General features: G+C 47.6%; 1 protein-coding gene across 2 annotated transcripts in view; it reads right to left on the reverse strand.

Annotated features, from left to right (window-relative positions):
• The window catches only part of MAP3K7 (mitogen-activated protein kinase kinase kinase 7), a 162,862-nt gene that overhangs the window by 116,937 nt on the left and 32,942 nt on the right, over positions 1–12,983 (reverse strand). For both annotated transcript variants that reach the window (XM_063916993.1, XM_063916992.1), the window contains exon 3: positions 526–591. In XM_063916993.1, the coding sequence (XP_063773063.1) occupies positions 526–591 (66 nt within the window). The remainder of the gene's footprint in view (positions 1–525; positions 592–12,983) is intronic.

The following is a 12,983-nucleotide window of genomic DNA, read 5'->3' on the forward strand; positions in this document are numbered from 1 at the left end:
CACCCCCTTGTACACCAACTGTCTGTGCCTCAATTTAGTTTAACTAATGAAGCCTGAAAGGACAGAGGCAGCGTATAGCGAGTGATAAAAAAAAACAAAAAAAAAAACCTAAATAAGAGAGAAAGGTGCAGAGTGTTCCCCAAGGAATCCTAAAAAATAATTATACGCAAGTATAATAAAAATAAATCTACATTTTCGCCTTTGTCTTTGGGGGACCACTTGTGACATCCCAAAGCTGCCCCTAGGGTGGCAGAGCTCCAGGCATCACTGGGTGTCAAATAGTCAACAGAATTTTATGAAGCAGCCACTGATCTAGTAGAACGGGCCCCAACATTTTCTGGAACAGGCACTTGCACAGGGAGGATCAAAACGAGACGCATGCATAATGGGGGAGGGGTCCGGTGATCTAAATCAGTTAGCAGTATTTGAAATCTGTAGAAACATGCACAGCTGCCTGCACTGCCACCAATATAATGACACTTTTTTATCTTACAGAGAATAACTTTAAAGGTCTGTAAAACTTACCGGGTTTAGGCAAGCGCCGTACAGTTTCACAATATTTGGGTGATTCACACGTGACAACTGGCGTAGCTGAAATTATATAAATGGCAATTTAAGAAAAGCCAGGGAAAGCCTAAATAATAATAAGAAATATAAATAATAAAAACCACATTTAAATCATCCATTTGTTTTACTGAAACAGTTTAAAGCAGTCACATTTTGGCTAACATTTTGCATGTCTTACAGTATACAAATGTGATTTTGGTTCCAAAACATTTGTTTGTTTGCCCACAAACAATGGTTCTTACAGAAAATTGAGCTTAAAATGGAATTGCAAAATGCATTTGAAAAAGTTGCAGCTTCCCCTTCACATAGTACAGTCAGATGGAGCTTGAAAATGACTGGAGGTGTTGCTTCACCTCAATCTATACATTTAATCAGCTACGCAATTTTTTTGTGAAAGCAACTACTCCAAAATGACAACACCGATTTTAATGCTTCAGGTGTCATTCAAATGGGTATGTGATGTAGATATGCAATTAGGGCACAGAATTTTGATAAGTCATCAGGTTGTTGAAGAATAACGCATCGCAAAGGGGGGATGATTTTTATTTGCTGGATTTCGAGTACCGGTTGACTACTTCATTTTAGGACCATAGATGCTGCATCTGGTTTACTAAGTGAATCAGACACAAATATACTGTAGAGCTCAAAACATAAAAGTCAACACAGATGTTGGCATTATTAATCAGCAGAAGTGTGCTATGTTGCTATTAGAGGGAAATTATATTGATGCGTGATCTAGCGCTTTATATTAGGGTTCTTTAAACTATCAGTGTTCACTGAATGAGAACAGTACTATAGACGATTTTTATTCATTTGCATATAAAGCAATGACAATATAGGCGATTCATTATCACATAATATCTCAATGCCAGGGTTAATATAATGGAAACAAGGCAATTTAACAGCCATAAATCATTCTCTCTCCATGATACGTCCAAAATTAAAAACAAACTGTAAAGTTGATTCCGTTACCAAAAACTGGAAAAAGTTTGGTTTATTTAGATTGAGATATTCGAGTTTTACCATGCTTATTACCCACTTGGTGATTCTGTCTCCACAGTATGGCGAGTCTGTTGCTTTACTGATACCACTTTCAGACAGAAATCCAGGCTTTTACCCAGCATTTCAGTGCCTGGCAGTTTTGCCAGTCTCTGTCTGACCCCCCCCTTTCACACTGAAGCAAATTATCGGGTGAAGAAGTTTTACCCGGTAATTTGCCGATCAACACTGGTATTTTGTCTGTGGAAGGGTCAAACTAGGTAGCAATTCCCGGTCTCTGACCCTGGTAAATTCCTGGGTCGAAGTCCCAGGAATTTCAACCCAGGTTGACACTTTCACACAGAAAAAGGACCAGTGTTTATCGGCAAATTACCGGGTAGAACTTCTTCATCCGGGAATTTGCTTTTCTGTGTGACTGGGGTATAAGAAATGTGCCCAGGTTACACAAATTGTCATACTTTTACCAAATGTATGTAGAAACAGGATTTCCCAATCGTGCATTATAACGGTAAATCCAGTTATCTCTGGAAGCTGAATTTATCAATTGTGTGTGCACACACATAGTAACATGTCTCATGACGATTATTCAGTTAATGCATGAATACTTGGTGTATTTTTACTAACAGTTGGTCTGCACAGTCGCTGATTACCAGTTGCTTTGAACGATAATTTTCAAATGGCAAAAGGAATAAATGCTAAACCAGGCTTGTTAAGCATTTACTGCTATAACCAATATAAAACCATTGGTCTCAATCACCGGTGATTAGCAGATTTACCAACCCACTTAGCATATATACCCTTTTATCTTAATTTAGAAAGTTTAACTTAGGGTTTTCTATGCAATAGCTCCAGGGTTGGAGAAAACAAAATACGAAAAAACAGTAGTGTTCACGCTAGGCTGTTTTAGCAGGGTGCCACGCCCTCCTCAATTTTTTAAGGGCAAAATCCGCCCGGCCCTTTCTGTGGCGCCCTACTTAAACAGCCTGCTCGCTGCTTGCTCTCCCAGCGTGTAAAGATGCTGTGCGCATGCACACGGCATCCATTCACCCTAGGGGAGAGCGCTTGGGGGAAGACCAGCGCACGCCCCCGACAGTGATGCCGCCGGCCGCCTAGGCCCCCTACAGTAACGTCTGTGGGCCACACCGCAAACTTAAATGTCATTTTATGACCACGCCCCCTATTTTACATGACCACGTCTCATTTTCGGCCGCACGCCCAAACATATGCCCCGGCAGTCCGGCGTCCTGCCTATTATTTCTAGAGTGAACACTAAAAACGGCTTTGTTTAGCGTAAACCTTTTTTTTCTCTGCCCATTAATGTTTTAATAAATAAAAAGATGATTCATGTATTGGAAACCTTGATCAACCATGTTTCAATGCTTTCGAACATTAATAATGCTACTAGGCTTTGATTTGTTTTACATCTTTCAATAAAATCAATTTTTTACAGCTTATTATTCCTATTACATCTGAATATATCTAGATAAACATATTGATACATACAAAACCAAAGATGAAATTGAAAATAAAAACCAACAAGTTCATGTTAAGCATTAGTCCTACTTGTAATGAAATAAATCTAAATAGTAACAAAATGGAAAATGCAAAAGCACTTTTCAAAAGAAAGGAGTTAAGTATTAGCACTGGGCATGCCACTAGCATTAAACATTTTTAATACAAACACTAGTTTTTCATTATATTAGGCTATTTTTAAGTCACAGCGCTGTGCCTGTAGCCACAGCATAAACTTTTTTTTGTTTAAAAAAAGGAGAGTTATGATAGACTTAAGGCGGGTACACACTTGTGCTCGATGAGCGACGTCGCCCAGTGTTCTCTGTCCCCCCGCAAACCCGGCCCTGGACACCTTACGGCAGGCATACACACTGTGCGATATCACTAATGATATACGAGGAGTCCAAACTGAGCTGCATGCACGGCTGATACAGAGGGTCGTTAAAATCCGCAGGGCTGCGCATCACTCGGCGGTGGCGGCATACACACTTAGCAATAAAGTTAACAACGTTGCTCAAGAAGGGTCAAAATGAGCGACGTCATTTACTTCATCGCTAAGTGTGTACCCACCTTTACCTTTGTTAAAGCTTTTTTCGAAGTTCATAAGTTCCACAAGCAGACAATGGGTGTAGGTGGTGGATAGGACCGGGCACCAAACTATTAAAGCTTTACATATCCCAGGATGCCGCCGACAGCCTGAGGAAAAATAGGATTTTAATACCTACCGGTAAATCCTTTTCTCTTAGTCCGTAGAGGATGCTGGGGACTCCAAAAGGATCATGGGTTATAGACGGGATCCGCAGGAGACATGGGCACTTTAAGACTTTAAATGGGTGTGAACTGGCTCCTCCCTCTATGCCCCTCCTCCAGACCTCCGTTATAGGAACTGTGCCCAGAGGAGACGGACATTTCGAGGAAAAGGATTTTGTTAAACTAAGGGTGAGATACATACCAGCTCATACCACAACACACCGTACAACATGGCATTTAACTAAAACCAGTTAATAGCGTGAACCAAAAGAGATCAGCAACAGGCTGACCTTTACCAAAAACACAACCTTTGTGTAACATAAGCAATAACTATTTACAATTACTGCAGATAGAGTCCGCACTGGGACGGGCGCCCAGCATCCTCTTTGGACTAAGAGAAAAGGATTTACCGGTAGGTATTAAAATCCTATTTTCTCCTTCGTCCTAGAGGATGCTGGGGACTCCAAAAGGACCATGGGGTTTATACCAAAGCTCCAGACCGGGCGGGAGACTGCGGATGACTCTGCAGCACCGATTGAGCAAACATGAGGTCCTCATCAGCCAGGGTATCAAACTTGTAGAATTTTGCAAAAGTGTTTGAACCCGACCAAGTAGCTGCTCGGCAAAGCTGTAATGCCGAGACGCCTCAGGCAGCCGCCCAAGAAGAGCCCACCTTCCTAGTGGAATGGGCTTTCACCGATTTCGGTAACGGCAATCCAGCCGTAGAAAGAGCCTGCTGAATCGTATTACAGATCCAGCGTGCAATAGTCTGCTTAGAAGCAGGAGCGCCAACCTTGTTGGCCGCATACAGGACAAACAGCGCCTCTGTTTTCCTAACACGAGCCGTTCTGGCTACATAAATTTTCAAAGCTCTGACCACATCAAGAGACTTGGAATCCGCCAAGGCTTCAGTAGCCACAGGCACCACAATAGGTTGGTTCATGTGAAATGACGAAACCACCTTAGGCAGAAATTGTCGACGAGTTCTCAAATCCGCCCTATCCACATGGAAAATCAGATAGGGGCTTTTGTGAGACAAAGCCGCCAATTCGGACACCCGCCTTGTGGACGCCAAGGCCAAAAGCATGACTATTTTCCAAGTGAGAAATTTCAACTCAACCTTTTGTAAGGAACTGTAACACCACGTTAAGGTCCCACGGTGCCACCGGGGGCACAAAGGGAGGTTGGATGTGCAGCACACCCTTCACAAAAGTCTGTACTTCTGGAAGTGAGGCCCATTCCCTTTGAAAGAAAATTGATAAGGCCAAAACCTGCACTTTAAATGGAGCCTAACTTCAGGCCCGCATCCACACCTGCTTGCAAAAAGTGGAGAAAACGACCCAGCTGAAATTCTTCCATAGGAGCCTTCTTGGATTCACACCAAGACACCTATTTTCTCCAAATACGGTGATCATGCTTCGCCGTTACCTCCTTTCTAGCTTTAAGGAAAGTGGGGATGACTTCCCCAGGAATACCCTTTCTAGCTAGGAATTGGCGTTCAACCGCCATGCCGTCAAACGCAACCGCGGTAAGCCCTGGAACACGCACGGCCCCTGCTGTAACAGGTCCTCTCTTAGAGGAAGAGGCCAGGGATCTCCTGTGAGTAATTCCTGAAGATCCGGATACCAGGCCCTCCGTGGCCAATCTGGAACAAAGAGTATCGCCTGAACCCTTGTTCTTCTTATGATCCTTATCACCTTTGGGATGAGTGGAAGTGGAGGGAACACATAGACTGACTGAAACACCCAGTGCGTCCACTGCTATTGCTTGAGGGTCCCTCGACCTGGAGCAATATGTCTGAAGCTTCTTGCTGAGGCGAGACGCCATCATGTCTGTTTGAGGAAGTCCCCAACGACTTGTCACTTCGGCAAAGACCTCTTGATGATGACCCCACTCTCCTGGATGGAGATCGTGTCTGCTGAGGAAGTCTGCTTCCCAGTTGTAGATGGCCCTTAACTCCAGCACGTTTAAGTGCAGACAAGCTTCCTGGCTTGACCATTTTCCCTAGAAATTTTGTCCCCGTGTGACTGCTCCCCAACCTCGGAGACTTGCGTCTGTGGTCACCAGAACCCAATCCTGGATCCCGAACCTGCGACCCTCTAGAAGGTGAGAACTTTGGAGCCACCACAGGAGAGAAACCCTGGCCCTGGGGGACAGGCTTATCTTCCGGTGCATGTGCAAATGGGACCCGGACCATTTGTCCAGCAGGTCCCACTGAAAAGTTCTTGCATGGAATCTGCCACACTGAATGGCCTCGTAGGCCGCCACCATTTTCCCCAGCACTCGAGTGCAGTGATGAATCGACACTCTTGGCGGGTTCAGAAGTTCCTTGACCATGTTCTGGAGTTCCTGAGCCTTTTCCAACGGGAGAAAGATCCTGTGCAGTTCCGTGCCCAGAATCATGCCCAAAAACGACAGCCGAGTTGTCGGAATCAACTGCGACTTTGGTAAATTTAGGAGCCAGCCATGTTGTTGCAGTACCTTCAGGGAGAGCGCCACGCTTTTTAGTAACTGCGCCCTTGATCTCGCCTTTATCAGGAGATCGTCCAAGTATGGGATAATTGTGACCCCTTGCTTGCGCAGGAGCACCATCATTTCCGCCATTACTTTGGTGAAAATCCTCGGGGCCGTGGAAAGACCAAACGGCAACGTCTGAAATTGGTAGTGACAATCCTGAACAGCGAACCTCAGGAACGTCTGATGAGGAGGATATATGGGGACATGTAGGTATGCATCCTTTATGTCGACTGACACCATAAAATCCCCCCCCCCTCCAGACTGGAGATCACTGCTCGGAGAGACTCCGTCTTGAATTTGAAACTTTTCAAATACAAATTGAGGGATTTTAAGCTCAGAATCGGTCTGACCGAGCCATCCGGCTTCGGGACCACAAACAAGCCTGAATAAAACCCTTCTCCCCGTTGTGACGGGGGTACCGGGACAATGACTCGCTGCTGACACAGCTTTTGTATTGCCGCACACACTACCTCTCTTTCCGGAAGAGATGCTGGCAAGGCCGATTTGAAAAATCGGTGTGGAGGCACGTCTTGAAACTCCCCTTTGTATCCTTGGGACACAATTTCCAGCACCCAAGGATCCAGCCCGAGAGAACCCAGACCTGACTGAAGAGTTGAAGACGTGCCCCCACCGGTGCGGACTCCCGAAGTGGAGCCCCAGCGTCATGCGGTGGATTTGGCAGAAGCCGGGGAGGACTTCTGCTCCTGGGAGCCTGCCACAGCCGGCGATCTTTTTCCTTTTCCCTTACCTCTTGCCGCAAGGAAGGATGACCCACGTCCTTTCCGGAATTTTTGCGACCGAAAGGACTGCATCTGGTACTGAGGCGTTATCTGTTGCTGTGGAGGGACAAAAGGCAGAAAAGAGGACTTACCCGCGGTAGCTGTGGAAACCAGGTCCGCGAAGCCTTCACCAAACAAAACTCCACCCTTATAGGGCAGAGCCTCCATAGCCTTCTTAGAATCAGCATCACCATTCCATTGATGAGTCCACAACGCCCTCCTAGCTGAGATCGCCATGGCATTGGCCCTTGATCCCAAGATGCCAATATCTCTCGCAGTCTCCTTTAGATAGACTGCAGCGTCCCTGATATGACCCAGTGTCAACAGCACTCTCTCTCTATCCAGGGTGTCCATTTCAGCTGACAGGGTATCTGCCCACTTTTCAATAGCGATACTCACCTATGCCGCTGCCACGGCCGGCCTGAGCAGCGTACCTGTCGTGACATAAATAGATTTCAGGGTAGCTTCCTGCCTACGATCAGCAGGATCCTTATGGGCCGCTATCTCAGGGGACGGTAGCGCCACCTTCTTGGACAAGCATGCTAGAGCTTTGTCCACCATGGGTGTTGACTCCCACCTAACCCTATCCTGAGAAGGAAACGGGTATGCCATAGCAATTCTCCTGGGAATCTGCCACCGTTTGTCCGGAGTTTCCCAGGCCCTTTCAAAGAGAGCATTCAGTTCATGCGAGGGAGGAAACATTACCTCCGGCTTCTTTCCCTTAAACATAGAGACCCTTGTCTCAGGGACAGCGGGGTCTTCCGTGATATGTAACACGTCTTTTATTGCCACAATCATGTATTGAATACTCTTAGCCACCTTAGGATGTAACTTTGCATCATTATAGTCGACACTGGAGTCGGAATCCGTGTCGGTATCAGTGTCTGATATCTGGGTAAATGAACGTTTTTGGGACCCCGAAGGGGTCTGAGTGTGTGGCACTAACTCTCACATGGATTGCCTCCATGCTTGGTTCTGAGAGTCGGATTTGTCCAACCTCTTATGTAACAAAGCCACACTTATTTAAAACACTCCACATCTCAGCCCAATCAGCAGTCGGCGGTGCCGATGGAGTCACTCCATCATTCTGTTCAGCCCCCACACGAGCCTCCTCCTGGGCAGAGCATTCAGCCTCAGACACGCCGACACACGCGTACCGACACCCCCAAACACATTGGGCTAAAGGGGACAGACCCACAGTAAGGCCTTTCAGAGAGACAGAGAGGGAGATTGCCAGCTCACACCCAGCGCCCCACCGGTCTGAAGAATGAAACAATGCCCCAGACCTATAAGCGCCGTTATAGATTAATGATAATAATAACCAACACCAATTTTAGTGCCCCCCTCGTTTTTAGCACCCTGTTACTTGTGCCAGCAGCGAAGGGCCAGGAGCAGCATCTCTGCAGCAAGCTGAGGAGAGAAAATGGCGCTGGTTAGAGCTGGAGGACGAAGCCCCGCCTCCTACATGGCGCGCTTTCGTCCCGCAATTTTTTACACTGGCGGGGGTCCAGATAGTGTCTCCGCACTCCACATACATGCCAGTCACAAATTATGAGGTTTTTATTGCTGCCCAGGGCGCCCCCCCTGCGCCCTGCACCCATGTAGTGCCTGTGTGTGTGGGAGCAATGGCGCGCAGCGCGACCGCTGCGCAGTACCTCAGGAAGACTCAAGTCTTCTGCCGCCTTTACTGAAGTCTTCTTTGCTACGGTTACTCACCTGTCTTCTTACTTCTGGCTCTGTGAGGGGGACGGCGGCGCGGCTCCGGGAACGAGCAGCTAGGTGACCCAAGTGATCAGATCCTCTGGAGCTAATGGGGTCCAGTAGTCTAAGAAACAGAGCCTTTCAACTCATAGAAGTAGGTCTGCGTCTCTCCCCTCAGTACCACGAAGCAGGGATCCTGTTGCCAGCAGTGCTCCCTGAAAATAAAAAACCTAACAAAAGTCTTTTTAGAGAATCTCTGTAGAGCTCCCCTAGTGTGTGACCAGTCTCCTCTGGGCACAGAATCTAACTGAGGTCTGGAGGAGGGGCATAGAGGGAGGAGCCAGTTCACACCCATTTAAAGTCTTAAAGTGCCCATGTCTCCTGAGGATCCCGTCTATACCCCATGGTCCTTTTGGAGTCCCCAGCATCCTCTAGGACGAAGGAGAAATACGTTTTGGTCAACAAGCCCAAGGCAGGAGCAGGATAGGAGAGAAGGCACACACAAGAATCACACTCTCACACAACAGAGAAGGGAACCGATGACCAAGGGAAAAACCGCACAGAAGTCAGGTGCTTCAGGATGCACCTGTGTCCCCTATGGACTTCGAAGAAAGAAAGTTAACAAAAGTAAGTCTACCATAACTCTCTTTTCTTCTTCAGGATCCATAGGGCTGCACAAAGTAGAGAATGGGGATGTCTCAAAGCAGTTGTACAAGGGAGGGGATGCTCCTGAGCTGAAAGGAGAATCCTGCATTCAAATTAAGCATCCTGAGGGGCAAATGTATCAAAGGCATAGAACCTAAGAAAGGTGTGGACAGAAGACTACGTTGCCGTCTTGCAGAGTTGTTCAGCAGATGCGCCACGGCGGGCTGCCCACGTAGGACCCACAGAGCGAGTAGAATGAGCAGAGACTGTATACAGCACAGGGAGGAAAGCCTACATGTAAGCCTTTGAGATAGTCATGCAAAGCCATATGGCCAGAGTCTGTATGTTAGCTGGCCAGCGCCTCTTATGGAATCCGTAGAGGACAAAGAGGGAATCCGTTTTCCAGATGGAAGTGGTACGATCCACGTAGATTCGCAGGGCACGGACCATATCCAAGGAGGCCTACCCCCACCGAGAGGTCCGGGTAGTGGAAGGCCGGTCCCACTAGCTCTTCATTAAGGTGGAAACATGAGAACCACCTTGGGAAGGTATCCAGGATAGGTTCGAAATACAGCCCTGTTCTGATGAAAGATCAAAAAGGTGAAGCGACAGGAGAGCACCCCCAAATCGGACACCCAAAAGAAAAAAAAAAAAAAAAAAAGAGAGAGAGAGTCTTTGCCATTAGTCATGAGGTCCACAGATTCCAGGGGTTCTAACAGAGGCTCCTGAAGTGCTTGGAGAACTAATGACAAATCCCACGGAGCCACTAGAGGGAAGAAGGGATGCTGAATACAGAGAACACCCTGAAGAAAGGTGCGAACATCCGGCAGAGATGTGCACCTTGAGAGAGGTCAGGCGGAGGCAGAGATCAAATCCAGCTTGAAGGAAGGCAAGGATCCGGGAAAAACTAAACACCAGAGGGTCGTAGTGTTGGGCAGCACACTGGAAATAAGGGAAACCGCCTAATCAGCCCCCCGCAGTCCCAGTGCCACGCCGGAAGCACCTGGCCTGCGGACGGACATTTGGTGCCGGCGGGGGTGGGGGTGATAGAGTAGCACCGCTGGTGTCTCCAGGACAGCCTTGCGCTGCTGCTCAGAAGTTGTAAAAATAGGATTTTAATTACCTAATGTTAAATCCTTTTCTCGTAGTCCGTAGAGGATGCTGGGGTCCACATTAGTACCATGGGGTTTAGACGGGTCCACTAGGAGCCATGGACACTTTAAGAGATTAATAGTGTGGGCTGACTCCTCCCTATATGCCCCTCCTACCAGACTCAGTCTACTGTACCCGAGGAGACGGACATACTTCGAGAGAAGGAAATACACAGATAGTGGTGAGATTCACACCAGCTCACACATACAACAAAAGGAAAGCCAAGCTAACCAACCCGGAACGGATCAGCAATGGCTGAACTAACAAATGGACCCAAGTAACAATGCAGGAATATGAAGCACTGGACGGGCACCTAGCATCCACTACGGACTACGAGAGAAGGATTTACCAGTAGGTAATTAAAATCCTATTTTCTCTTGCATCCTAGAAGATGCTGGGTTCCACATTAGTACCATGGGGATATACCAAAGCTCCCAGTACAGGAGGGAGAGTGCGGAGGTTCCTGCAGAACTGATTGGCCTCTGAGGACCTAAAATTTGGTCAAAGTATCGAACTTAGCAAACGTGTTCGACCCAGACCAAGTAGCCGCTCGGCAAAGCTGAAGACCCGAGCCACCCTCGGCAGCCGCCCAGGAAGAACCCACTTTATGAGTACAGTGGGCCTTAACAGATTTTGGACACGGCAAACCTGCCGTAGAATAAGCATGCTGGATAGTGAACCTAATCCAGCGAGAAATTGTCTGCTTAGAAGCAGGACATCCAACCTTGTTGGGATCATAAAAGGACAGACAGAGTGTCCGACTTCCTGTGACGAGAAGTTCTCTTCACATATATATTAAAATCCCTCACAACATCCAAGGACTTTGAGGTAATTGAGGAGTCAGTAGCCACTGGCACCACAATAGGTTGGTTGATATGAAAAGCTGACAACCTTTGGAAGAAATTGCTGACACGTTCTGAGCTCAGCTCTATCCTCATGGAAAATCAAGTAGGGACTCTTGCATGACAATGCCCCCAATTCCGACACGCGTCGAGCAGACGCCAATGCCAACAGTGTAAGAAACTTGACGTCCACGTCCTGTAAAGGCTCGAACCAAACCGACTGCAGATACTGCAGCACCACATTAAGATCCCAAGGTGCCGTAGGAGGCACAAAGGGTGGTGGAATATGCAGAACCCCTTTCAAGAACTTCTGAACCTCAGGAAGAGCCGCCAATTGTTTCTGGAAGAAAATGGGCAAGGCCGAAATCTGGACCTTGGTGGAGCCCAAGCGTAGGCCTACATCCACACCTGCTTGCAGAAAGAGGAGAAACCATCCAAGTTGAAACCACCGCAGGAAACTTCTTGGATTCACACCAAGACACATACTTTTTCCAAATCCGATGGTTAGGTTTTGACGTTACTCCCTTCCTAGCCTGTATCAGAGTAGGAATGACCTTTTCCAGAATGCCTTTCCGAACTAAGATCTGGCGTCCAACCTCCATGCCGTCAAACGTAGCCGCGGTAAGTCTTGATATCCGAATGGCCTCTGTTGGAGACGGTCCTCGCAAAGAGGCCTCGGATCCTCCAGCAGTAATTCCAGAAAATCCAAGTACCAAGCCCTTCTTGGCCAGTCCAGAGCAATGAGGATCGCCTGAACGCTTTTTCTTTTTATTAGTTTGAGAACCCTTGGGATGAATGGAAGTGGAGGGAACACATACACTGACTGGAACACCCACGGAGTTACCAGGGCGTCCACCACCACTGCTGGTGGGTCCCTTGACCTGGAACAGTACCTCCGAAGCCTCTTGTTGAGGTGAGAGGCCATCATGTCTATCTGAGGTACACCCCATCGGCTTGTTACCTCTGCGAATACCTCCGGGTGGAGGCCCCATTCTGGATGGAGATCGTGTCTGCTGAGGAAGTCCGCTTCCCAGTTGTCCACTCCCAGAATGAAGATTGCTGACAGCGCCACCGCGTGCCTTTCAGCCCAGAGGAGGATTCTTGTTACCTCTAACATTGCCACTCTGCTCTTCGTTCCGCCCTGTCGGTTTATGTAGGACACTGCTGTTACATTGTCCGACTGAACCTGAATGGACTGATCTTGCAGAAGATGAGCCGCTTGTAGAAGCCCGTTGTATATGGCCCTTAGTTCCAGAATGTTTATCTGAATGATGGATTCCAGACTTGACCACTTTCCCTGGAAGTTTTCCCCTTGGGTGACTGCTCCCCAACCTCTGAGACTTGCATCCGTGGTTAGAAGGATCCAATTCTGAATCCCGAAACCTGCGGCCCTCGGGTAGGTGAGAAGTTTGCAGCCACCAGAGGAGTGAAATCCTGGCTTTAGGCGACAGGCGTATTTGCTGGTGCATGTTGAGATGTGATCCCGACCATTTGTCTAGGAGATCTAGTTTTAAGAACC

The sequence above is a fragment of the Pseudophryne corroboree genome, chromosome 4 (assembly GCF_028390025.1).
Source record: "Pseudophryne corroboree isolate aPseCor3 chromosome 4, aPseCor3.hap2, whole genome shotgun sequence".
Taxonomy (NCBI): Eukaryota; Metazoa; Chordata; class Amphibia; order Anura; family Myobatrachidae; genus Pseudophryne; species Pseudophryne corroboree.